The following is a 26,135-nucleotide window of genomic DNA, read 5'->3' on the forward strand; positions in this document are numbered from 1 at the left end:
TTTTTTATATAACAGATTAAAGACCAAAACTCTCGTAAAATCCAATATCACATAAAATTTCAGTACCAATAGTGAATTTTCGAACTTCATGTCGAATGATCGAAAATCGTAAAATGCAGTATTAAGAAGTACGAAAATAATCAATCAAAATATATAAAAAAAACTGCCGCACTTCAATTTTTAAATTTTATTTATTAAATATAAATAAGTTCGGAAACAAATCCACACAATATCCGAATCACATGTAATTACCCTCATTTTTTTAAGCTCTTGTCGAATGAGTGACTGCTCTCATCAAATCTATCTGAATTAATTTGAAAAAAAAAATGTCAAAAATGTTAAACACACACATTTCATACACATTACATATTTTTAGCGGGGTATTTGACCATAATATGTCGAGTCTTCTGTATGAGAGATATGATTAAGATACACACTGTTTAAGAATACCTAAAATTTTTCGAATCATTCCTTGTCGTAAATTACATCATTTTGGTAAATATCATATCATTTTTTTTTTCTATTTTGTGCCTGATGAAAGAGACATTATTGATTGTAATGCCAAGTGATTGAATTCGAAATACACGTAATACACATCCCATTTCATTATCTCAGTAAACAAAACCTCGTTTCGAATCTCCATCCCTTTGACTGGATTTTCGGTTCTTGTCCCCGATTTTGCATTCTTTCATCATTTTCAATGGTATCACGACGGTCCTACACGGAACGACTTTGTGTCGTGACGCTTCTGCGGTTGAGACCTCAGTATGTGACAGCAGTGCCATTGATGTCCGTGGTATGCTCCTGTTTCTCACGTATCTATGGTTAGGGTTCCTTCTCGTGATAGCCCGGAGGTAGCTGTTTCGGAGAACAGTCTGTACCTGAGGAAATAGATGTAGAATAATATCAATTGAATTAAATGTCACTGGGCAATGAACGTGAACGAGGGTTGGGGACACAAAAAAGATGTTGATTCGGACTGATTGGCATGGCGAATTTATTTGAACATCTCATACATCTCAGTGCACCAAGCAGCTTCCTTGAGGAATGACCTTTAATCCTTTCAGTACTGACGGTATTTTAAAGTACCACCAACTTTTTAACTCCCGTAACATCCCTTATATAAGGGTGTTGGTATTTTGAAGTAACATAACTCTATAACTTTTTGATTGCCAGGTGACAGAAAACTTTATTAAATTATTAATTAAAATTAATTTTAATTAAAATTAATTTGATTTTAATTAATTTAATTTTAATTTAATTAAAATTAATTTTAATTAATAAAATTCAGATAAACGTTTCATCGTTGAAAAGTGTCCACGGCAGTATACTTTTGCGTAATGCAGTAAAACACTGTTTTTTTGCAAAATGTATAAGGCCGGTATTATAGTATAAAAGTTTTCTAAAAGTCCTTTCATAAAACTTGAAAAATTCAACCAATAAAGCTCATAGGTTACATTCGAGCAAATGCAACCCATAATCTTACTGGTTGAATTTTTAAAATTTTATAAAAGTACTTCTAGAAAACTTTTATAGTGTAATCCCAGCCTATAACAAAAAAATGGCTTCTTCGGTTGCAAAATAAATAAATATCAATTGTTATGTATTATAATAATGCATTTCACTCCCAATCTATTTGAAATAATGAAATAGTCTTCCTCATTTTTATTGTAAGCTCATAGTGCTAACAAAATTTTCCATATATCAGGTAAATTAATTTGTTATGCACCAATCAGTTTTTTGAAAAAAACTATTTTTTTTTTGTTTTTAGGCTTTAATTATAAATTATAACCTACCAAAAATTTTCATGATAATTATTTCATTTTTTCGTAATGCGGTACTTTTCTTTACGATCATCTGCCATTTGGCCTCGAGTTTTCCGTGGCGGCAGACTTGAAATCTTGTTTGTATCAAGTTCTATTGGCTTCCGGTGTGAAACAGCAAAACACGTTCATTGGAAAGCATCAAATGACGTGGGCTCTGGGAACGTCAGTCAATATTTGCGATTCATTGATTGTTCGAAAAAACAAAATCAAGCATTACGGTACCGCAAGTCTTTTCATGTTCTCGTCTGTTCTACTTATTAAAAAAGATATCTTGATGGAGAGGTGGGTCTTCAAGTGACAAGTCGCCACACATTGGGACCTAGAAAATCCATTCATAAAATCCTGCCTGACCCAAAGATTCTTTTAAAAACCTTTGGAATGTTTGTGTCTTCAACTGGTAGGCACATCTCCAACATGATTCTTGCATAAACAAGAAAATTTAGACATCGGCTACTTTCGCTCCCATTATGGGAGGAAGATGACATAACACTTCTCGAACGTGACACACGCATAACTCTGAAATCATGTATCATAGATACCTTAGGGCTGTGTTTCTCAACCGCCGGGCCCTGGCATCAGACAAACCGGGCTGTGTGAGTGATTCATCTTTTAATTCCTCCCCATTTATTTTCCATAGTCGTGTTTATGACCGGGCCTTCCACTCGAAAAAAAAATACTCAACCGGGCCGCGGGCTTCCAAAGGTTGAGAACCATTGCTTCAGGGCCACATATAATGCACAAAACTTCCCGGTATGCATCAATTCACAGAGAAAGAAATAGTAAGTAGCTGGGTTTCCCCCCCCCCCCACACACTTCTAAAATGAAACAGAACTTGAAACAATTTCTTTTAAGTCTACCAAAATCGACGAGGCTGACAGAAAAAAATAAATGGTAACTTTTCAGGCCTTTCCATTTGGTGAAATATCAGAGGGTAGTAAAGTATACTCGCCAAATCAGATCAAACCACTAAGTAGTCCATTTTCCCTCAGAATATTCAGGGGAAAAATTCCCTGTCATGCCAGTATCTCGTTGTGAGGGAAAGAAATGATCTGGCTCAGAATAGGCGATTTCCATGCCCCACATGCAATCACTATGCTGTATTTGTGAGCCAATCAGGAAGATTCTGCGCCAAAATAAGAAACGAAATAGGATGCTTTGTTTCAAAATGTGGCAAACTTGTGGCAAATCTCTAAGAGGTGCTGGAAGAGTCCCCCATACAATAACAAGGATGTGCGCGAGCCGACGCGAAGGAATACAAAAGTGGGTGTGACGGATTTTTCTCGAGCGGCCGCGGAGCCCCTGGAAAGTTCACACGGAGCACCGGTTGAGAACCACTGATCTAAACTATGGGAAAACTTCCATCTTGAGTTGTTGTTTTTTTTTCAGTTCTTTTCATATTATTTCATTAGTGTAGTTATCCATCTGCATATATGCAAATGGCGATATCGTGTTCTGCCTTTAATTGCACATAACTTTGGGAAAATAATGTGGGAATGACCGTCATTTAAACTTTTTTCCGGGGGAGGGGGTGGCAAAGAGCATATACTCAATGTGTGTGTACAGTCGAATCCCGTTATAACGAAATCCAAGAGACTGGAGAAATCACTTCGGTATAACGAAATTTCGTTATAAAGGAATTCCAGGTTTTTGCATTGTCCCTATGTAAACTTATCCGAGGAGGATTATTATAGTATACGTTAAAACAAGATTTTCGCTATAACGATATTCGTTAAAACGAGATTTGGCTGTATATATATATAATTTCTAGTGTATTTTCTAAAGCTGGGGAGGGGGGGACTGAATGAGGAGTAATAAAATTCAATTAATACTATTTACATCATCAGTTATCATTATATCATTATATTGCATTCTTGAAGCCTATAGTAATGAATACACTTTTTGTGTTTTTAAATGAAGGTCTCTTCTTCAAAACCCTCAAGTTCTTAAACAATGGGTGAAAGCTATGAGAAGAAAGTCTTGTCGGCACCGCTGGTCTACCTTGAGCTTCGACTATAATTGTGAAAATGCCTATTTAATGCAAAGTTTTTTGGATAGTTCCAAGTTCATTTAAATTTTAATGTATCGTCTGGGAAATATCTTTTACTGAAATTTTGGGCTGCCACCTGGTCATCTTCTTTAATGTGTTGATTGCTGTTAAGGTATGATGTATGTAATATTGCAAAGGTGTTAGTTTCTGGTACCCCTGCAATGTGAGAAATCATGACAGTTATAGACATGGACCCGACATCCTGAAGCAGGGCCCCTAGGCAGGGATCTTTTACGGGCCCCCCGACCTGACTTTCACTGGGCCCCTTTATGATGAATTTATAGCGTGAAAAACAAAAAAATGATTAAAATCACCCCGGGCCCCAGGGCTGGTGCCTTGTTAGCCCACCCCTTGTGGGGGCCATGGTTATAGAGTCATAATGAAAAATATCTAATGTTGAAGAAGTTCTTATATGCTGTGAATAATTGCATATGTTGGAGGAGAAAAAAATCTCTTCAAATTTAGAGAGTTTGTATAAAATACTAGACAAAGGTTTGCATTGTAACTAAGTAATTATTTGACGGCAAACATATAAGTGCTCTTGTGAATTGTGATTGTAATACTCCAAATTATACTCTCTGGACCTGTTTTTAAATTGTTTATGTAAAAGCTTGTATGTACAGTCAAACCTTGTTAATGAGTCACTCTTGGGAGATCAAAAATATGACTTGATAAGCGGAGTGACTCGTTAAACGGAGTGAGCCATAGTTGTGCCAATTCCAGGTTGAGGATAATTGATACTTCCAAAAAGTGATCCGGTAAGCGGAGTGACGTGTTGACCGGGTGACGCACTAACGAGGTTTGACTGTATATACATTGTAGTATATACAATGTTTAAAATAAAAAATGTCATTAAAAACAATATTTTTTTTTTCCCCAGAAATTTTTATTTCATTTCTTGCATTGAAAAAAAGTTCTTTCTCCGCATGTAATTCGCGGAAACATTCACTGCTATGAATTTTTCAAGTGGAAGCTTTCACCAAAATGCAAAACATGTTAAAAATGCATGTTGTTGTTTTTTTTAATTAAAAAAAAAAATAGTTCCTCTTAAGCTTTTTTTTAAAAAAAAAAAGTATTTTTCTGGTACGAAAGTATTTATTTTTATAATTTTTTCTTAAGACGAAGAATGCACAATTATTGGCCGAAATGGGAAAAAAAGAACGGAATGTATAGGTCTTGTATTTTGTAATGCCCTATTGCATTAACACATTTAGGGAATGTTTCGCCCACTTCGCTCCAAAATTGTGGGTGCAATGCGGTCGCATAGGAACGACTCGCAAATTCTTCACTCCACTTCTTTCCTTATAGCTCAGTGGATCACACAGAGAAGTAATGCCCCCCCCCCCCATCCAGAAGACGTTCTCGTTTTAAGTCTCTTAAGCAACCAATATATATCTCATAATCTCTTTATTAAAACAAATTTATATCTCAGAGCTTCAAATGAACCGGTAATTTATACGTTTACGACAACATCAGTTTCATTAATCACAAATTCAACAACACACAAAATTCACAACACATCCACTCGACCGTTTTCTGTGGTTCCCAACTTCAAGGCGCAAATGCGAGCCGATCTCCCCGTTAAAAAGTCTCGCCACAGAGAGCAACAGTCCTACAACAATAAAATCATTCAATCATAACACTTCACTCATAGTTAGAAAAACTAGTGGCAGATGGCAGCACTACTCATAACAAGCATTACAGAGAAACAAGAAAAACTTCACGTCAGGTTTCCCTACACGTACACGCACATTTCCCGCATGTACCGATTCGTTGGGGGGTCTCGGGGGGGGGGGGGGTGTGGTGTAGTAGTAGTAGGTAGGGCCTCCAAAAAATGGCTCGGGGATCCATGGTGTTCTTAAGTCAGCCACCTCGTTGGGCAATTTGCCTGTTGTGGCGTTGTATTTGTATTTGTATTTAAATTAGATATATATATTTATAAAATAAATAAATTTTTTTTTCTTTAAGGTGTGAGATTCAAAATTTAATTTGGAAAAATGAAAATTTAAATAATTTCTTCATTTATGCCACAAATTTAATTTTTCGAAATCGTCCATTTTTAAAGAGACTAAAATGACATTTTTTGAGAGTAAAATGGCACGAGGACGAGTGAGGCCATATAAAAGATATACAAGAAAATATTTTTCGCCAAATTCTTGGTTAGTGTCTTTAAACTAAAAGATGAGAAATCGGGGATGAAAGGTGTAAAAAGTAATGAAAATCAATTGGAATCTCAATTCTGTCTGCTGTAAAGTTTTAAAAAACTGTATAAATACTAAAATAAACAAATCAATAGCAAAGTAATCACATTACTATGCCAATTTAAGGCTAATTTTAAAGGAAAAAAATCGTTTGCATTTCAAAACAAAAAATGAACAGCTCATTACTTTTCGCCATTAGAATAAAATGCACGTCTCATTCTCGCCTTTCGGAACACATTAAAAAGAAATTAATGAAATTTATTGCGTGTTATTTACCTCAGAATTCATGAAGCAATAAAGAACCGCAACGAAGAATCCCTGTAAAAGAAAAAAAAATAAAACAAGGGCATTCAAGCCGAGTTCATTTCATCGGAGGCATAAATTAGATGAACAATAATGGAATGTGCGGAAAACAAATCAAATTAACGTTGATTTAATGAAGGCGCGAGGCTAACTCAGTTGCCGAAACAAATGAGGATCACCATAAAAATTAATCGACTTCTCCTAAAAGAAATAATCTCTCCGCTCTCTGCAACTCTGATCTGTTTTTCCTTCTGTAATTATAATTAGTTTAATGAAAAACCTTCTCATCTTTACTGTGAGTGAAGCTAATACTTCTCAATTAGGCACTATGGAATAATGTGTAAGGTCGTTGCTATATTATCTCGCACAATCGTAATCTCTTCATTCAAGGAAAATGCTCTCAAGAAAATGAATGAAGTATCAATTTCCGGGACATTAGCTATATTAACTTCTCTATTGAGAACGATACTTTCTGTATTTCCGAGAATGGTAATTTTTGCAGTGCTTAAAGCTTTTTATTTGCTTTTGCAGTCGCAAAATCTTGATTTATCGAGAATGCTCGATTAGATTAGATGAGCTTACAGAAACAATATAAGTAAATTTCGAAGTGTTTTTCTACATCATCACCACTTTGCGCTCGATAAAAACTCGGCTCACCAAGCATCAACACCACGGTCGCCTGGTTAGAACGAAAACAATCTTCTGTTGCAGAGCATGCCCTCCTCAAGGGACCGACATCCACCTCCAAGACACTGACATCTCTTCAGAAATGCATTTCTACTCCAGGTTGAACTGCGAATCAATAGCGATCGTCAAACACAAAGAAAATTTCAATAGGAAAGAAGAAGGGCCACATTTGAGTAAAACATGACACCCGACAATACTAAAAACCAAGATCAGGACGGTTAAAAAAACTAACGCTTTCGAATTCCGATCCCTCATTCAATTTTGAAGACTCTGATCTCCAGCCACCCAATCAGAAGCTACCACGTCCCACGAACATCGGCACGTCCACAACAACGAGGTTGGTTCTTCAGCCAACGCAAAAGCGGTTGAAGATTGAGATGCTCCAACTGCTTTGAGCCAAAAACGTCAGTAGGTCACGATCTTCTAAGAAGGTCGTTCTATCTCCTCGCTTGCTGTCATCTGCACCGATGATGTCCACCGCAGTAGTGGACGGAACGTCTGCTTGTAAAAAGCCTGGCACACGACATAACAGCCCAAAAAGTACGGTTGTTATTTTAATCTCCAGCCGTGAAGAAATTGAAGCCTATCTTCTATTCCTGTACTCTCCTCGATCATGTGTGCAATATTCAAATATAGAGAACAAAGAAATAAATAACTTTAACATATAAAACAAAAAGTTTGGGCGATTTGGCTGAAAAAAGATGTCCATAAAAAATATGGATGTCATACAGGGTATCTTGTAAGTGTAAGCATGGCCTTCATCTCATCAACCATCCGTCCGACAGGTATGATTCCAATTTAAAAAATTATCAAAAGGCGTTCAAAAATTACAGTGTGTAACAAAAAAAATATCTAAATTTCTATACGGTTCTCTGTGCTCTAACTTCTTGATAAAATGTTATTACCCTGTCTCTCCTGATTCCAACAGAAAAAATTCCATGTTTCCAAGTGCAATATTTACAGAGATATTCAAACTCAAAAAACGGAGGAAATTTGGAAAAGAACAGCGTTAAATGCGGAAAAACCATATCAGTAATAGTAACAAACGAAATATTAACATAATCGTGTCATCAAACCAAACAAGAACATTGGTCCATCTCCATCCATTTCATTGTCTGATTGAATCCACAGTTCAATGAACGACAAATTTCCATATTCTTATCCCAGTGAAACCAAATCGTAAGTAGAACCTTTTTTTTAGACTAGAATCTTATTAGCGTTTTGTTTCGTCCTCAAATCCACATGTTTTAAGCTTAAATACTGAAAGAAAAAAAAGAATAACCATGGAAACAAAATGGATGTGAATGGGAATTTCTGGCCTATCAAAAGAAAGAGGTAAAAAGATTTATCAAAGAGAGAGAAAAAAGTTGAGCACATGCGTACAAAGCGAGTGGATAACAAGACGTAAGGTTTTAAGATGAAAGAAAGTTTTCTGTCTTATTCGCAGATGATTCCTCTTCTTCTGAAGAAAAAAAAGACACGTCCGTTTATATAAAGAAGATGGAAACAAAAGTGTCTGTATTTTTCAAACGCATAAGATTTTCTTTCTTCTTAAAACACGAAACTCTCCTCAGAAACCAGATAGAAAGAAAAGGCAAGATGAAGAGTTTTCCCTTACTTGAGAAATAGAACCCCGATGCACATTATTATTCCTTATTTCCAGTTTTTTTTTTTTTTAGTCTCCCTTTGAAAGATAAAAAGGACCTACCATTATATTTTTTTCCTTCGAGATAAAGGATCGTACTTCTTTTCGGTACAAAAATTCTCAAGGTGCAATGAGAAAACGCACGATACCGTGGGAGAAACAAGTCTCGATGGATGAGCAAAGTCGACTGTCTATATTCAAAAGAGTCTCCCGTATAACGAACATGGTTATAAAGAGTCTGTTGAAGGATATCTTTTGAACTAGAAAAGTAACAAGTTTGCGCGATGCATACTTATACATGTATTCCGTATGATGTATGATCTGAATACGAACATTTCTCGTTCTTTTTGAGAAGAGTAAACTACTCTTCGCATTCAAATCTGAAGAAGATACCAAAGAAAGAACTGATTACGAGTAAGGAATCGGTTTTGATCAGAAATAATTGAATTTTTATGTACGTTACTGCCAAATTTTCATTTATGTTAGTTTGCAATATTTTTAGTGATTAAAAAAAAGCCATACTGTTAAGTATAGTTTTATATTTACCGTGATGTTCCGCATATAGTTAAGTTAGGAATTTTCTACTGGTCTATAACATGATTGAACATGAGGTTTGCAAAGGCAATATATAAACTAAAAGTAAAATAGGCGAGATGTTCACGAAATTTAATTATAGAAATGGAGTCAGTTGCTAAATTCAGAGCAAAATTCTTACAATTGATTCCGAATTCAGTAATTTTGAATTTAAATTTGAATTTTGTCGCGCCATATTCGCATGTACACCTCTAATCTATGGGCTCATGATGCGTCGAATCAATTTAAGATTTGCCAACAGATTACCTGTGAAGACTGGAGAACAGCATTGGTGATCATGTATGCTTCTTCGAACATGGAATCATCTTTCGGATTGATGCAGAACATCAAGTGCGTAATTCCAAGTAGAGGGAATAACAGAGCCGTCGCTTTCACCGCTTTCCTATAGAAGAAATCACGAAAACAGAATAAACACAAGAATCACTATCGAGTTAAAATTTATTCTAAAGAAAATATATCAAGTTGTTTTAGTAACGTATAAACTGATCATGAATTACTATATCGGAAATATATGCAGTTAGTTTTCAATCTCAAAAATCCATTTACTTTCCGCTACAAGAATCATGTCTACGGAAACATTCCAGTCAAGTCCAATGATTTATGGAAAGGTTGCCATCCATCACGAAATATTTTTCCTTGTATAATTCATGAACGAGATCGATATCGGACAAGCATCTGACATGTATTTATTCGAAGAAAACTATAAAATTCCGATACATTGACTTTCCATGATTTTACTTTCTCGTCAAGAAATAGAATTTATAGGAAAAAGCTTTGATGTAAAGACGTCGATTTCATATTATATAAACATTATTCAACCAATAATGATCAAACTACATCGTTATGAATTAGTTTCATTCATCGCCTATCAATAGATAATGATTTCCTGAATGTATTGAAATTCAAATTAAGAGTACCTGAATTTAATAAAAAAAATTCAGGGTATTGAAGCATAGTTTGAAATTTCTATCAGCCATTCAATTTTTCGCAAAGATGTATTTATTTCGATAAAGTAATCAAATTTAAGCAAAAGGTCAAGTCAAAAATTACCTTATCTGTGTTGTTTCAATCGATTTACTTCTCCTCAATTTCGTGACCAGTATCCTTATTATGTTGATGAGAAAAACTGTATTGACCTACAAAAACGTAAGTTTCGGAAGATTGTGTTACATGCATCAAAGGGAAAAAATATATATTTTATATTTAATAAATAGAATGCAATGATGTCTCACTTATATTCCGTCTGTGCAAGAGAACAAGGGGAAAAGATGCAAATACGCATAAGTGAAAGAGACGTATCAGTTCATTAACTGAACAGTTATTCATTATAGAACAGTTCAGTATTATTATGGTGCATCTTTGACCGAGAGTGCAGAACATCGTCTTATAACTGATAGAAGCGTGTAAATGAAAGGGTAAATAAACGATAGATCTCTGTAAATAGGTGAATGAATATGGCCAATTGTTGATCAAATTTCAAAAAAAAAATTGTTATGTGTACCATGTATTTGTGCATAAATAAATCATTTACCTTATAAACCTATTTACAAATTATTAAATTTGCGAATTATAGAAACATATTTACACATTTCATTATTCATAGATGTTGCGTCCAAAGCCAGAAATTGGCCAGTTCAGTTGACCAGGCCGATGTCGAATTTCAGACTTCGGCAGACCCCAATATATCCCTATATATAAATATCCCGATTCCTTTGATCGCTAAGGTTGCCATAGCTAACCACAAGTATAAATGCCATAATTACCAAAAGAAGTACGCCAACTTGGCGATAACCCGAATAATATGGATCGATATATTCGCCGGCCAATGCACGAAATTCAGACATTGAACAAAATTCAACGAAATGGAATGGGCGGAATGGAGATTAGCTCACTGCAAAAAGTCACCAGAAGTCTGTGTTTGGTAACTTTTCATACCGCTTTTGGCTATCATTTTACCAGCATGGTGGATATGGCTGGCATTAGTTAAGCGGATGAGAAAAAAAAACGGGAGAAAATTGGGGATTGGGGGGCACCTCTTTCCGTTCTTATACAGATGTGACATCGTGGTCCCACATTGGCGCCAAGAAGTAGTTCATTTGTCCCAACAAAAAACTAGCGATAAGAAATATTTTTGGAATTTCTCGACTGAAGCATTTGGAACGTCCTACACTGGAAAGGAATTGACCACTCCTCTATGGGAAAGAAGTATAGAAGATATTCATCTTCTTTCTCGTTTAGAATTCTGTATAATAAGCGCAGAGGTTCACCGTTTCGTTAAAAAAAAATATTTACAAACGTCACCGATAGCTGGCACTGTCATGCAATATTTTAAGCCGATCTATTCAAATCAGACCATCAATGAAATGGATTGATGCACGCACGTGGAATTCTCTCCATTCGATGCAGGCAGCCTGACTTGCATAATAGGCTTTTTACATTACATCCTAGTGACCTCTGGCGATAAATTTTGGAAGCTTTTCTTTAAAAAAAAATCCGATTTCACTCTGATTTCACTCGTGCGAATCGCAATTTTCTATCATCTGCTCCTTTTTTAATTAAATTTTAAAGATCGAACGAACTTTTGCCACACACGGTATATGAAATGAGAATATGAAAAACACATATACACATAGGAAAAGAAGTTATGAGAAATTAAAAATCCAACTCTGAGTACATGAAATATTAAAATTAAAGCATATTTTTTTAATGGCGTACTCGAATGATTATGTGATTAAAGTTCATGAATGTATTTACGATATAACTTATTCGTCAGTTTTAAAACTCCCTCAAGTATCATTCTAAATTCATACAAATGAGCAGGGGTTGGTGAGAGCATAACCCTAATTTCCATGAATATATGTAAATTATTCCACTTTTCAAACACGTAAATTTGTGGATATTCGTATGAAGTTTAATTAGTTATGTACGGAAATATTATAATAATAAACTCGGAATGTGCTAATTTTCTGTTTTCAAATTAAAATAATATTATTTCGTGTGGAAAATTGATAAAAAATCCTATTGAAAATAATAAAGGAGGAAAAACAAGTTTGTGTATTCCGCATGTATGTATATAGGGCAGGCCCGTCATTTAGGGTCGGGCAGTGGCTTTTGAAAATACACTACAAATGGTATATACTGTATATATACAACGTCGTATATACAAATATATATATATATGCGTACTTTTAGTACATTCTCTTTGCCCCCCCCCCCGGGAAAAAGTTGAAATGACGGTCTTGAGATACAGGGTGTAACTAAACTGATGGTCAGAACTGTAATTTGTAATAGAACTTGCCAAAACAAACATCTTTTACCATACAATGTGGCGTCCGAAAGCAAGCAGCGAGAGGGCGCATTTTCTGGATTGAATGAAACGTCAGAACTCGTCATTGAGCTGCTATCCGTCACTGATGTGCCGCCTGTATTGCAGCAGGTGGTCGCTCATTTGAGCATTTGTTGTGAAGTTTTCGGTAATCAAGATTATTTGTCCTTTATTATTCGTCTTTACTGTGTTCCCCATTTTCACCACGCAGGCGCCCTCTAGCGGCTCGTCGTTTGCTTTCCGACCCCACATTGTATGGTAAAAGTTGTTTGTTTTTGCGGGTTCTATCACCCTTTACAGTTCTAACCAAAAGTTTAGTTGCACCATGTAAGTTGATTACCCCGAATGATTAGTGAGTTTGATCTACGCTAATATTACAAACATGATTTAGTGCTGATGACCGATTCTAAAACGGCATGATCTGCTTTTCTGAATTAATGATGAAATGTAAGATTTTGTACAAAAAAGAAACAGTAAATTCATATTGTAATTAAAAATGTTTCTACATTCAACGTTCGTTATAACGACCGGTACGATATGTCGAAAACTTTTCCCTATTCATCCCATGTTATTTTTCATTCAATGTAGCGCCCTTCAAAGACCATTCAATCAATAGTCCTAGACCTTCAAAGTATATTTATTTTTGCAAAGAAATGTACAAAAATCCATGATTTTCCATGATTTTTGTTTGTCAAAACTGTGTTTGAACTCGACCTTTGACATTTGGAAATTTGGTTCACAAATTAACGCGCATTTGCAATTAATTATTACAATTTTATTATTATTTTCTAACATTTGCTGCATTTTCATTGCAAATGCTTACATTACAGCAAAATGAATAATATGATGTTTTTTTTTGTTCTATCTCAGTATGAAATTATCTTTTAAAATAGGTTAGTTTTTTTTTTTTTTACTTTCTCTATTACGACCTCCCGACATACAACCGTTTTTCTTGGAACGATGGGGCTCGTTGTAACGAACGTCGACTGTAGTTTACTTAGAATACACTTCTGTATTTATTGGAAAATAAACACGTACCAGTAGAGCTGTCAGCATTGGTCCAGTTAGTATCCAGACATACATTGATTTGCCATACCCTTGCCAGCACGGGGTCTCGAGATTTCGAGACATTACAAACGCCCAGGATGATACGAACGTCATGGGTAGGCCTGCATCGAATAAGTTGAAAAATAAAAACTGTCAAAAAAACATTTTTCACACTTTGTTACGGCACTTGAAACGGAATAAATTTTTAATTTTGATCTAATATTAATGATGTGACGTTCTGAGAAAAATAAACTGTTCGTCGAACTCCTTTTTCATTAGATAAATTTGTAAATTAAATAAAACTTAAATTTTTACCCCATCCAATAACGTAATACAGTTTGAACGGCGCGTCTTGTCTGAAGACCGAAACTGCGATGCGACTGTGGAGGAGGAGACCTTCTATGAACATCCATTTTATACTGGACATGGCAGCATACATTTTTCCCGACATCAAGAATTTGCACAACCAATCCTATATAGAAACCATTACAGAAAGGTAATGTATAGGGTGTCCCATAAATACGTAAATAGTTAAAAAGAAATTGAAGGAAGTAGTATATTGGAATGCTGTTTCACAAAAAGTTGTTCTCACGAACAGGAAATTTTTTTTTTTTTTTGGTACAATGAAAAGACTTATTTCAAAATTTTGTCGATAGATGACGCTGCACGACAGAAAAGACTGGAAATATGCAAATTAGAGTCCTATAAAATTTAGGGTGTACGATTAACAGTTCATTTCTGGATTTTCCCGTTACTGGTGCTTACATAAGCTTTAAATTGTGATGTTGGGATTAGTGGATGAAGCACTATTATTGAAGTTGTTTTACCTCAGCCACCGTCGGCTGAAGCTTTGCAAACGTTTCGGATACAGAAGAGATTAGAGAAAGACTCACAGGTCCAATCACTCCTAATTTGCTCTCGTGCAGGCTCTTAATTGACAAATATTTTAACTTATTTTTGTCAGCACCAAAAAAAAATTCTTCCTTTGTGAGAATAACTTTTTCGCAAACCCTATTCAAGTATCAATTTTTCCTAATTTTCATGAACTTTTTAAACTATTTAGGAATTTATGGGGGGACAACGACTCAGATTTGCTTAACTTGAATACAGCCATACATCGGTTAACGAACTTCTTTGACTTACGAATTTTTCGGCTAACGAAGTTTTTTTTTCTCTATTTTTCTGCCTCGGCTAGCGAATTCGGATACGGTTAACGAACGTTTGCATCGATATGAATGCATATAACATAACATAAAATAGCTGCGTCAAGAGATGCATTTCTGCGCCAATCATCATCAGTTTGGTTCAACAGTTCACTCGAACTCGAATTTAGCTCATTTCCACCTCGGAATCGTTTTCAAGATGCAGGTGCCTCCACTTCTCTCTCTCAAAGTTTTTGAATCGTTCCATGCAAAATGAAAGATTAAGATAATAGGAAATGAAATTGAGAAATAAGAGCGTATGTTTTCAGAGCACGCGTTCTTTCAGTGCAAGACTCTTAGCATCAAACTGAACAGTCTGGACATTCTAAAAGCTTCTTTTCCACCTGCATGTATCAGACACAGAAATGAGCTGACCAAATCCCAAATGGATGAGAACACCTACGAATTCCACTAAGTGGTGTGAACACCAGATTGTCCAGATTGTCAATCTGGTGTTGGTTATGCCCATGGTGTGAAACGATCTTCAGTAACTTACCTTCCGGTTTTTAATCCTAATTTATTCAAATTTGAAGTCGTTCATTTTAAGCCTTCGATCAATTTCCGACTTTTTTACAGTGCTCCTTTAGTGTCTTATAAACCTTATCTTAAAATTTTGGGCTGTACCTGTGTGTGGACCGAGTTAAATGATTTTCTATAGAAACCTATTGAAAATCTCATTTCAGCTTACTAACGTTATACCGGAACGAATTATCTATATTAGCCGAGGTATGACTGTACTTGGAATTTCAGAAGTCCTCGAGTCCTCGGCCATAAACTCAATGAATGAACGCCAGAACTTTGCAACTGGACTTATCCCGTTGCCAAGATCTCTTCCAGCCCAGCTTCGTGGAAGAGTCTGGAACAGACTCATTCATTCATTCGGCCATAAACTCAAAGTCATGGCCTATGTTTGATAAATACATCTAATATACCATTTAGAAAAAAAATATGTACCGATTCAAAAAGTTTTTTCTGTCGAACCACTGTAACTTTTCGCTCCCTCATTAGACTAATCAGACCGACATTCGCAGTTGAAATCAGATAACATGAATTAAGAAAATACATGTCTTCAGTTGTGATTCGGACCCCCTTATCTGCACATCACAAGAATGCTATTCCAAGTATTTCATTGATCATCAACTTACCACTTCTCTGTATGATGGCAGATTCGACTGAAATATGACAGCTGATGGTATGATCATAAGCAAAATCGAGTGGATTATTAACGAAGCCACCAAATTTCTGTGGACTCTTAATCTCGAACACTGCAATGACCTAAAAATGAATAATAACAAATTAAACCTGAAAGCATCAATTCACGTTTCCCAAATATCCGTTATGTGCAAATGAAATAACTCTTTCATTTGCAGCAGAATCACGTGGCTATATAAGAACAGTGCAACATCAATTACTGAAAAATCAAGCTTACTTGAAGTAACAAAAGATGAACTGAGTAGCTATTAATGCAAGCAATGATATGAAGGAGCAGATGAATAGGATGTAGCTCACGGCCAAGTGACCTGATGGAATATCCTGAAAATGTAGCAGAAAAATGGAAAATTTGTAACCAGAACAAAAAAAGCATCAATTCAAAATCACAGTACAATCATAATCATTATGGTAGTTCGTGATTATGTAGTTTTTGTCTCTGGATAATTTGATAATTAATTATAGCAATTTTTCGTTGGTTCAAAAACTTTTCCCTTAGGTTCTTATCGAGAATGAAAGAGTTTACGCGCACCATCCAAAAAAGTTACTGTAAGCACGGGTTACTTTGGTTCACTTTTATAAAACTTTTCACTTAATCTTATGGTAGGAAATAACAATTAAAAAATACAGAGATGTAATTTTTAAGTAGTTCAAGCCTTTCTCTAAAAGACTGCGATATAACAAATTTGCTTCCTTATTTTTATGAAATTTATTTATTTTTATTTCGGGCCAAAGTAACAAATAAGTTAGGATAACTTTATCCCACATCAAATATTCCTAGTATTTTAAGACACAGGGGAGCATGCTTGAAGTGATATGGAAGTGATCGATTGTTGGCTACACAATATTCACACAAGAAGAAGTTCCCTTTTCAATAATTTTAAAGCCTTGATCACTTGTGCGATATTAGACCATTTGTAGAAAAACGTGTCATTTTTTTTTCCGTTGGCCACTTCAAAGATTTTTTCTTTGTTGGCTCCCTGTAATCCACAACAGTTTTTGCTACACTCATAGCCAGTCCCAAAAAATATTTTTACTTCCAAACAACTGCTACAATATCTCCTTTTCCCCTTAGAGCAGCATTTCTCAACCTTTTTTGACTGGTGGAGCCCTTTTTGGTATATAACTTCTAAGGCGGAGCTGTGGCTATTTTCTATTTATTCTCATCAAAGTTACTGATTTATTTTTATTATTCAAAAATATTTATAATTATTTTTTTTTTCAAATTTACTGGTTTTTTTTTTCTTCGAGTGGCCGCGGAGCTCCTGGAAGTCCGCACGGAGAACCGGTTGAGAACCACTGCCTTAGAGAGTGCGTTTCCACGTGTTTTTTTGGCGGAGTTGACTCCGATGGCCAATTTTTCTCAACAGACTTGTCGGCTCAACCATTTTCCGATACTTTTTTTCCCTTTTTTTTGGAGTTACAAGTACAATTTTCTGATCTATGCATTTTTATCAAAAGACCTTGATAGTTCTCATCAAAAGCATTTTATATGTTCTTAATCAGAATGTGATATTGGCCTTAAAATTTGGTACTTCCCGAAACTAAGGCCGGTATTACACTGTAAAAGTTTGATAAAATCCCTTTTATAAAACTCAAAAAATCCACCCAATAAGCTCATAGGTTACATTCGAGCAAATGCAACCGATAGTCTTACTGGTTGAATTTTTCAAGTTTTATTTAGCAAAGGACTTTTAGAAAATGTTTATAGTGTAACACCGGCCTTAAACATTTACTGGATTCCTTGGAAAAACGAAATTTTGACAAGGAACGTGTATTAAACAGGGTTATAAAACAGCATTGCTGCAACCTAGCGGCGAATATTAAAACTCCATCGAAGGTGGGCTTGCCTAACTAGTGCTTCGACCTGGTGGAATCACCTGCTGCCATGCGAACCTGAAGTAATCAGCTTGTACCACGCGCGTTTCAATCATTTTTTTTTTTTCATTTTGGGACAAAGTGACATCACGGGGCAATGTAGACCGTGTTCATGGTACAGTATAAGTTTCAAAAATTTTGAAATTTCTAATCATCATCAATTCGCTTTTATCAATAATTAATAATCCAGTCGATAATGAGAGAGAGGGGCCATATCCCAACCAAAATATTATTCTGTTGTAATTGCAAGCCAAGATGTTCATTCCACGTTAAAGTTTGTTCTTTGAAAACACAATGATGCTCATATAACACACACACACACACACATTCAGGCTCCGAGAATAATCCCTTTTTTTTCCTGATTAAAAATTTATAATCATTAATGTAACTACAGATTCTCATATCCCAAATTTGTTTTCCAAACTCATTTACGATGGAGGCCCTCGTTATGCCATGAGTTTTTCACTCTTTTGAACCTTATCTCGTTCGTTGTTAGTTCTCGGTATGACGAGCATTCATTATGATGAGAGCTACGCGAGTTGATTAAACTAACAAGAATGTGAAATCATTAGCGGAGAAAGATGATGGATATCAAGATAATCTCATAATATATTTAAACATAATATTCCGATGGAAAAAATTTCTCTGTACTGAAAAAAAACGAAAAGATATACCTATTATAAATCATAACATAATATTTCATATTGTTATAGAGATACCAGTTTAAAGCTAATAAAAAATGACGAGACCCGCAAATTTACATAAAGTTTCGTATATAAAGTGCTCGTCAATTATAAGATGGAATGCTCTGATATGGAATAATAACCAGTGTTTGACGAATTTCTCGCGATATTTTGTGATTTAGAATCAAATGTGAGAACAAGTATTATGGAATCAGTTGTTAGGACAAATGTTATAGAATCAGCAGAAACGAAAACTGTAAGAATCAGTTGTGAGGACAAATGTAAGAACCAGTTTGAGTGTTAGAACTATTGTCTTTTTTTCATTAATTATAATTTATTGTTTATGATGACTAATCTAATTTACACATCTCATTTTTCAAATTTATGATTACCAATAAGAGACATGTCGATCACGATGATTTTTTTTACCTTCTATTTCACTGTAATTTCTCCCTTTGTGAATACCACACATATAGGTTGATTGATTGAGAAAAACATACGAACCACGCTCACATTTGTGAGGACATGGGAGAATTCAGGTATGCATGACAAATATAAAACACCGCATAATAAGTGTAGTTACTTTTAACAAAGCATGGTCTAATGTCAATGGTCTAATATCGTAGCATATCCAAGAAAAAAAAAATTGTTTTGTTTGCTCTGCGGGAAATTACGGGGTATACCGTATTTAATGAAACCTTCTCGTATTTTGAGCATTTTTGGATAATTTCAATGAAAAAATGTACCGTTTTTTTCACTTGTACAGTATTTTCAACGACACCAGCTTGAATCTTAACTAAAACCCGAAAAAGTCGTGGTTACTTAAAACGTTATACAAACTTTACTTCATAAATAAACCTTGTAAACACTATATAACTAAAAATGTAAATATTTTATTTGCTTTTCTTCAACAGTTTTGCGCTTTGTTTGAGAAATTTTTTCTCATTAACTGCAGATTCGCACAGTGATTTTCTATCGAACAAGGGTTTTTGGCCAGTGGTCCTTGGAGAGGTTTCAGGCGGTCCGTGTGAGCTTGAATGACGTAACAATTGATTCATTGTTCTTTTATAGACTAGATATTATTCTGTCAAGTGGTTCATGGCTATTCATTTCATTGCCAGGGTAGGGGGAGATAACCTACATGTTATTGTCCTACATGTTTAATGGGATTCATGGGGGCCCAAAGGGCCAAGAACCTTTGCTGTAGATGTTTTTAATGTAAACTAGTAGTTATGCCCTAAATTCCGTAATGATTGGCAATTTTTTAATGGTAAGCAGTTATTAACCATTCAGCAACAATTGAGGACTTATTTTGCAATGATCGGCGATGGCCAAAAATATTTTCTGTCCTTTAAAATGCTTTTCCGCGCAGTAGTTATGCTATGATATCGATAATTTATAATTAAAAACTTTCCAATTATTACCACCATATACTTCTCACATTTACTGCAATCTCCATCAACCAATCCAGAGTGTAATCAACTAATTACTACTCAAACTACTGATACAATAAGAAAAAAAAATTCCCACCCCAAAGAATAACAAATCATAAACAACGAAATATCAAAGTATAAGAGAAAAAAAGAGGTAGAAAATTATAATGAAAGCTGATGCTTACACTAATTTTAGAAAACAAAAATATTTAAAAATGCTTTTTTTTTTTCTTCTCATGAAAAAAATAGGAAAATATTTACTTTTACGAAAACACGTGTCAATTAATAGCACCAATTAGGAAAATAGACTGCCAAAGAAGTGAAGAAAAAAAAATATTCACGTTATTCTTAACGTGAATATTTTTGAAAAAATTGAGACCATATTTACGAAGAGAAGGCAAACATTCGACATGCACCGAGTTCTTAAAATAAACTAACTCATACCATAATGAGTTTTGACTTCTTTAATTTGAAGCGAAAAAAAAAAATTCGGAAGTAAAATTTTTACACTCTAAAGGGAAAACAATGAGTTGAACAAACTTCAAAATTTTTTTACTCAGATGACAGTTTTAAATGCGTTCTTGATGAATATTTACGTGCATAATTAGAGTAGGAAAAAAATGCTGCAAAAAAATAAAATAACTTTGGGAGAGTTGTAATTATGGACCGAGAAAAGATAGACAAAGATTTTTTTTAAGTTGAAATTAAAATTAACGTTTTGACATTTTTGGTTGTGTTTTAAACCGGAATTATGCATGTGGTACCTTTTATGTAAAGAGATGTGAGTCTACTTTTGTGTTTATTTTGTCCGTGAAGTACGTGACTTTTAGTGTTGACTGTTTTATTGTTTTTCCGTCCGAGTTTGTGTGGATGGGGAAGTACGTATTTGCATAGTAAAGGCTCTTACTTTTGGGGGTGAAAAAAGTTGTTCTTGAACTCAATTTTATACAAAATTCCAGCTGCTAGGTTTATGCGTGCTGTACCGACTGATATTACGTAAATTAAATGCATGTTACAACGGATATACAGTTCACCGTAACGCTTCGACATTCGAGAGTAATAACTATGGAAGAGTGGATCAACTTTGCCCAAGGATATTAAGAAGTCACCAACGAATAAGGCAAATACATGTAAAATACACAAACTTCTAATGCATTACGATACCAATGAGCAGAGGAAAAGATATTTAACCACTTATTACGCTTACCGAGAATCCCTCTTGGATTAATTACCAAATCTTAACTGCCGGTTGCTTAGCGGAAAAAATACGTCTGCTTAGTTTAAATAGATTACGATCCAATAGTCTCATTCTAGGTAAACCGATTCTAAAAAAGTTTAACCTAATAACCGTAGATGTGCCTACTAAAAACATAGGTTTCCAGCCTCCAAAGATGCTATACTACAGAATAAACAATGGGGCATTTATTACATTCCATGTTATGATTGCCCTCTTGGTTATATAGGACAGACAAGGAGAACCGTAAAAGCAAGAATAAATGAGCATGCTCGTTCTGTTAAGGATCAGGAATGTGAAAAATCGACCATCACCGCTTACTATTGGCACAAGAGCCATGGATATAAATTTCAGGAAGCAAGAGGTTTTCGCAATGTCAAGTCCCCAGTTGATTTAGATTTCTACGAAGGCACATGTATCCGAGCTTTCAAAAATACATTAGTAAATGATGATAAATCTACACCACCGATCGCAGCGCCGTGGCTAAAATTCATTTCGAGCGGGAATTCTAAGAACATTCGAATAGACCAATCGGGTAGCTCCAGTCTAGAAGCGTCGAATCAGACGCTGCACTAGTATCGCACGCAAGCCCTCAGATTAAAATCATGATTTTCACTGCAGCACACGTGTTTTGCCCAGAAATTTGATAGCAATAACAAAAATTTAGCTTTTATTGATCATTTTTGTCGCACCACGGTCATTTTCTGCACACGAGGGCTAATTAGACCGTGACCTACAATTTATTGCCGATTCCGAACGGCAGGCTTTTTTTTTATATTCATGGAGAGGTTGGTACGCTAACCCCTCGATGGAGGACTCCCTGCGGTAGCAATTTTTTTACTGCGGTCAAGTCGCCGTTTTTTGTTGTACCTCCCCCTGTCAGGAGAAAGTTTTCTGACAAGGACGAACCGGGTATCGAACTCGCGACACCTCTAAACATCCTTTGGTACTTTAGGCGAGCATCTTATCGACTTGGGCTACCGCGCCCAATTTAGCTTTTACTTATCGCTCTAACTTAATTATCGCCAGCCTGATACGAAATACACTGCACGATATTTACTTCAATCTCTGAACATGAATATAGAAGTAAATACCGTGCAGAGTAGTGTATTTCATGTTCAGAGATTGAAGAAATATGCTGTTGCTTCAGTCAGGGACGTAACTAGGGTTTTTTGCATTATTTTGTCACCTGGGGCAAACATGATTGTGCCGCCCCAACTAATTCAAAAAATTCCGTAATTTTATAATGGTGTTATATAAAACCTACCTAAAACATTCCATACCCTAACTTTTGTCTGCTAGGGCAATTGCCCCCCCCCCCTCTCTAGTTGTGGCACCGGCTTCAGTATAGTATAAAATATCACAGACAGACAGACAGAATTTAATTTTTCTCGTCGCTGCCCAGCCCAAAGGGGCAGCCTGGCGACTTACAGACTGCTCTTGCTAGCTATGAAGAGGGTTATAGACAAGTTTGTGCGTGTTTGTGTAGATGTGAAGTGCTTGTAAGTTAATAGAGAAAAAAAAAAAAAAATCACATACAGTCCGATAAATGCTACCATCAGAATAGTAAAATACACAAAGATCAACCAAACTTCACCAAAATGCCACTCTATGCAATAGAGCAGTTGATCAGTAAAATCAATAGTAGTTAAAAAAAAAAAAAAATTATATATATACATATCATATACACACACACACATATATACACATACATATTATGCGATAAATGTATATTATAATGGACACAAAAATGAAATTACTTATGTACAATTCACCAAAACGCTACATAATGCACTAATGAGAAAATAATAATAAAAAATAAATCTAACAAACAAAAGAAGTCATAGAAAAACAAATGTGTTAGCCGAAATTATACAAATTGGTGCAGTGCAAGATCAGTCATGTACTTCAAACCACAATGCCACTCTATGCAATAGAGTTGATCGATTATTTCGATGGCAAATTAAAAGTACAAAAATATTATGATAGATAGACAAAGATTATACAGCTGAGTAGTTCAGACCCTAACGCACCGACCATGGCACGTGTAGCACGTTTTGAGGCCTAAGAAATTTTAGTCTTTCACGTGGGTTGTTATCGACCAGCTCTCTCAGATGCTCGTATTCTGAGTTCCTCATCCTTTCAAAGTGATCCTCTGAGATTTGTTGGATGTAGCTGAGGATGGTTGGAATCTTCAGGTCTTTTCTAATGTCAGCCCCTCTGATGTACTTTGGTGCACGCACAAGAGTTCTCAGTATTTTATTCTGTTGACTTTGCAGACGCTGCATGTTGGTTTTTGAAACATGAGCCCATACTGGGGCGGCGTAGGTCATGATAGGTCTAATGATTGATTTAAACAATATGACTTTGTTTTTAAGAGTTAGTCTTGCACTTGGAAATGTAATGCGTGACATCATTCCCATGGTTTGGGTAGCCTTAGTTCTTACGTGATTTATTTGCGGAACGAAGGATAATGATTGGTTTAGAATACATCCCAAATATTTCACTTCCTTCACAGGTCTTATGGCTTCTCTGCCCAGGTAGATTGGTGCTCTAGTGAATTTGGTTCTTCTTGTTAACCAGATGAACTGACACTTGGCATGATTAAGCTCGACAGCATTATCCTCACACCAGTCTTCAACCTCCTCTAGAGTCTCCTGAAGATTTTCTCTGCATTTATCAGATTTTCTGTTGTTGGTGATAATAATTGCATCATCCGCAAAGAGTCCCAGTATGCCCATTTGGGGGGCAGGGAAGTCATTGATGTAGATGGAGAAGAGCTGAGGCCCAAGAACTGATCCTTGGGGAACCAAGGTTCTTATTGGACGAACAGAAGAACAAGCATTTCCATTTTTTACCAGAAAATGCCTGTCATTAAGATAGCTGTTGAAGAACAACACGTAGTGGTCAGGAAAACCGTATTCAACAAGCTTGGCCAACAGAGTTACGTGATTCGTTTTGTCAAACGCCTTGCTAATGTCCAAGCACATTGCGCAGGTGAAATCCTTGTGGTTGAAGGCTTGTATTGCAAATTCTACGACTCGATGCAGCTGTGTGACACAGGAGTGGTTTCTTCTGAATCCATGCTGCTCAGGACGAAGAAAATTAGAAGATTCGAGATAGTTATTGAATCGTATAAGAAGAATACGTTCAAACAGCTTAGATATATTGCTTAGAAGGCTGATCGGTCGGAAATTTTTGGCTATGAGAGGGTTAGAGCCAGATTTGTGGATAGGTTTGATTACTGAAAGCTTCCATATCTTCGGGAAGTGACAAAGTTTTAACAAGCTATTAAAAATGTTGGTGAGAGTCATAACGGCAAGTATAAAATATCATAAGGGCAAACATAATACTTGTACAACCCGAAATAGTTCGTAAAACGAAAGATATCCTAAAGTGTAGAAAACAGAAAAGGTTCAAATCAGTGAGTTCAATCGATATTCCTAGAGTCCATTCAAGAATCTGTGACTCCTACAACGGTATACTGTTCAATCATTACACTTCATGCATAGTTGGAAAAATTGATGGCAGATGGCAGCATAACACATAACAAACGTTAAGGGTCATTCAAGTATTACGTCAGCATCGATGAGTTGAGGGGCTTTCCGATTTGCTCACTTCTGATGACAAGAGGGGAGGGGAGAGGGTGTTTGGATGATGCTTACATCATCAACCCCCCTTTATAAAACTATGAAATATTTTTTATGGCATCCCCTGAACTGTGATTTGTGGGCACCTGAACAAACAATCTCCCTACTGATAAGTCTCCTAGAGAGCCACTTTAGTAATCTCTAAATATTTCGTGTTTCGCGGATACAAGTAATCCAGAAATGTGTTTGGGTCGCTTAAGTGCTCTCGAACCGTGCTACGCATCATTCAAGTGAACCGTAATTACGCCGCGAATCACTCAATTGATCTGGGAATGTACCGGGGGTAACCTAAAAGACAAGAAATAAAAGCCGCGCCCCAAGTGTAAAATGTCGCGAGAGCGTTGTGGGGAAAAACTTTTGTATATAGCTGTACAAACTGTATTCTGATGAAACGAATAAACAATTTTCTGGGGGATTCTTGGGATCGGGTCTCGGTGGTTCGGGTGGGGGCGTCCCGGGCTGTCGCTCGGGTCTGTGGGCTCCTCCTGGGGGCGGGATGGCTGCCTGGGTGGGGGAGATGCTGTCGCAGATCGCAGAACACCCTGAAGACCAGGCCTTGCGCTTGCAGCAAGTGTCTTAGACAGAGGGTTGAGGGTGCCGGGAGGGGGCGCCTTTCGGACACCCTCCGGTGGGCGTCTTGGCCCGGCACCCCTGACTCTCCCCAGCGCGACCCAACCCGCAAGGGTAAAAGGCTTATATCCCTTGAGGGACAGAGCCTGGGCCGTGACTGGTTTATCGGGGGTAACTTAAGTGATGTAGAATCCCACTGGGGGTCGCTTAAGTGCTCCAGAACTGTGCCAAATCTCACTCAATTGATCTCTAAATGTGCCACGGATCGCTTAAGTGTTCTGGAACTGTGTCGCGGGTCACTTACGTGACCTGTTAATGTGCCCAGGCCTCCTTCTGCGATCTGAAAAATCCGCCACAGACCAACTTCAGCGATATGAAAATGTGCGACGGGCCGCCTAAATACACTGGAATTGTGCCATGGGTCACCTCAGCGATCTGTAAAGGTGCCGCTTAGTTAATTTTTACAAAATTAGGTTTGGGGGGCAGGCCACATCAGAAAACCCCCCCCTCGGGCCACATTTGGTCCACGGACCGAGGATTTATCATTATATGGCTTAGAGGGTGGGTCACAATGAATTTCTTAAAAATAAATTCTGAGTTC

General features: G+C 36.3%; 1 protein-coding gene across 2 annotated transcripts in view; it reads right to left on the minus strand.

The window, feature by feature from the left end:
• Nucleotides 1-238: 238 nt before the first annotated feature.
• LOC149088766 (corticotropin-releasing hormone receptor 2-like) overlaps nucleotides 239-26,135 on the minus strand; it is a 125,415-nt gene continuing 99,518 nt past the window's right edge. For both annotated transcript variants that reach the window (XM_089253088.1, XM_089253086.1), the window contains exons 4-11: nucleotides 16,307-16,410; nucleotides 16,023-16,152; nucleotides 13,991-14,147; nucleotides 13,667-13,797; nucleotides 10,354-10,439; nucleotides 9,550-9,685; nucleotides 6,351-6,392; nucleotides 239-881 (exon numbers count right to left, since the gene is read on the minus strand). In XM_089253088.1, the coding sequence (XP_089109214.1) occupies nucleotides 612-881; nucleotides 6,351-6,392; nucleotides 9,550-9,685; nucleotides 10,354-10,439; nucleotides 13,667-13,797; nucleotides 13,991-14,147; nucleotides 16,023-16,152; nucleotides 16,307-16,410 (1,056 nt within the window). In that variant the 3' untranslated portion in view covers nucleotides 239-611. The remainder of the gene's footprint in view (nucleotides 882-6,350; nucleotides 6,393-9,549; nucleotides 9,686-10,353; nucleotides 10,440-13,666; nucleotides 13,798-13,990; nucleotides 14,148-16,022; nucleotides 16,153-16,306; nucleotides 16,411-26,135) is intronic.

The sequence above is a fragment of the Pholcus phalangioides genome, unplaced genomic scaffold (assembly GCF_987345545.1).
Source record: "Pholcus phalangioides strain wild (caught in Gottingen) unplaced genomic scaffold, Ppha-v1.0 ptg000003l_1, whole genome shotgun sequence".
Taxonomy (NCBI): domain Eukaryota; kingdom Metazoa; phylum Arthropoda; class Arachnida; order Araneae; family Pholcidae; genus Pholcus; species Pholcus phalangioides.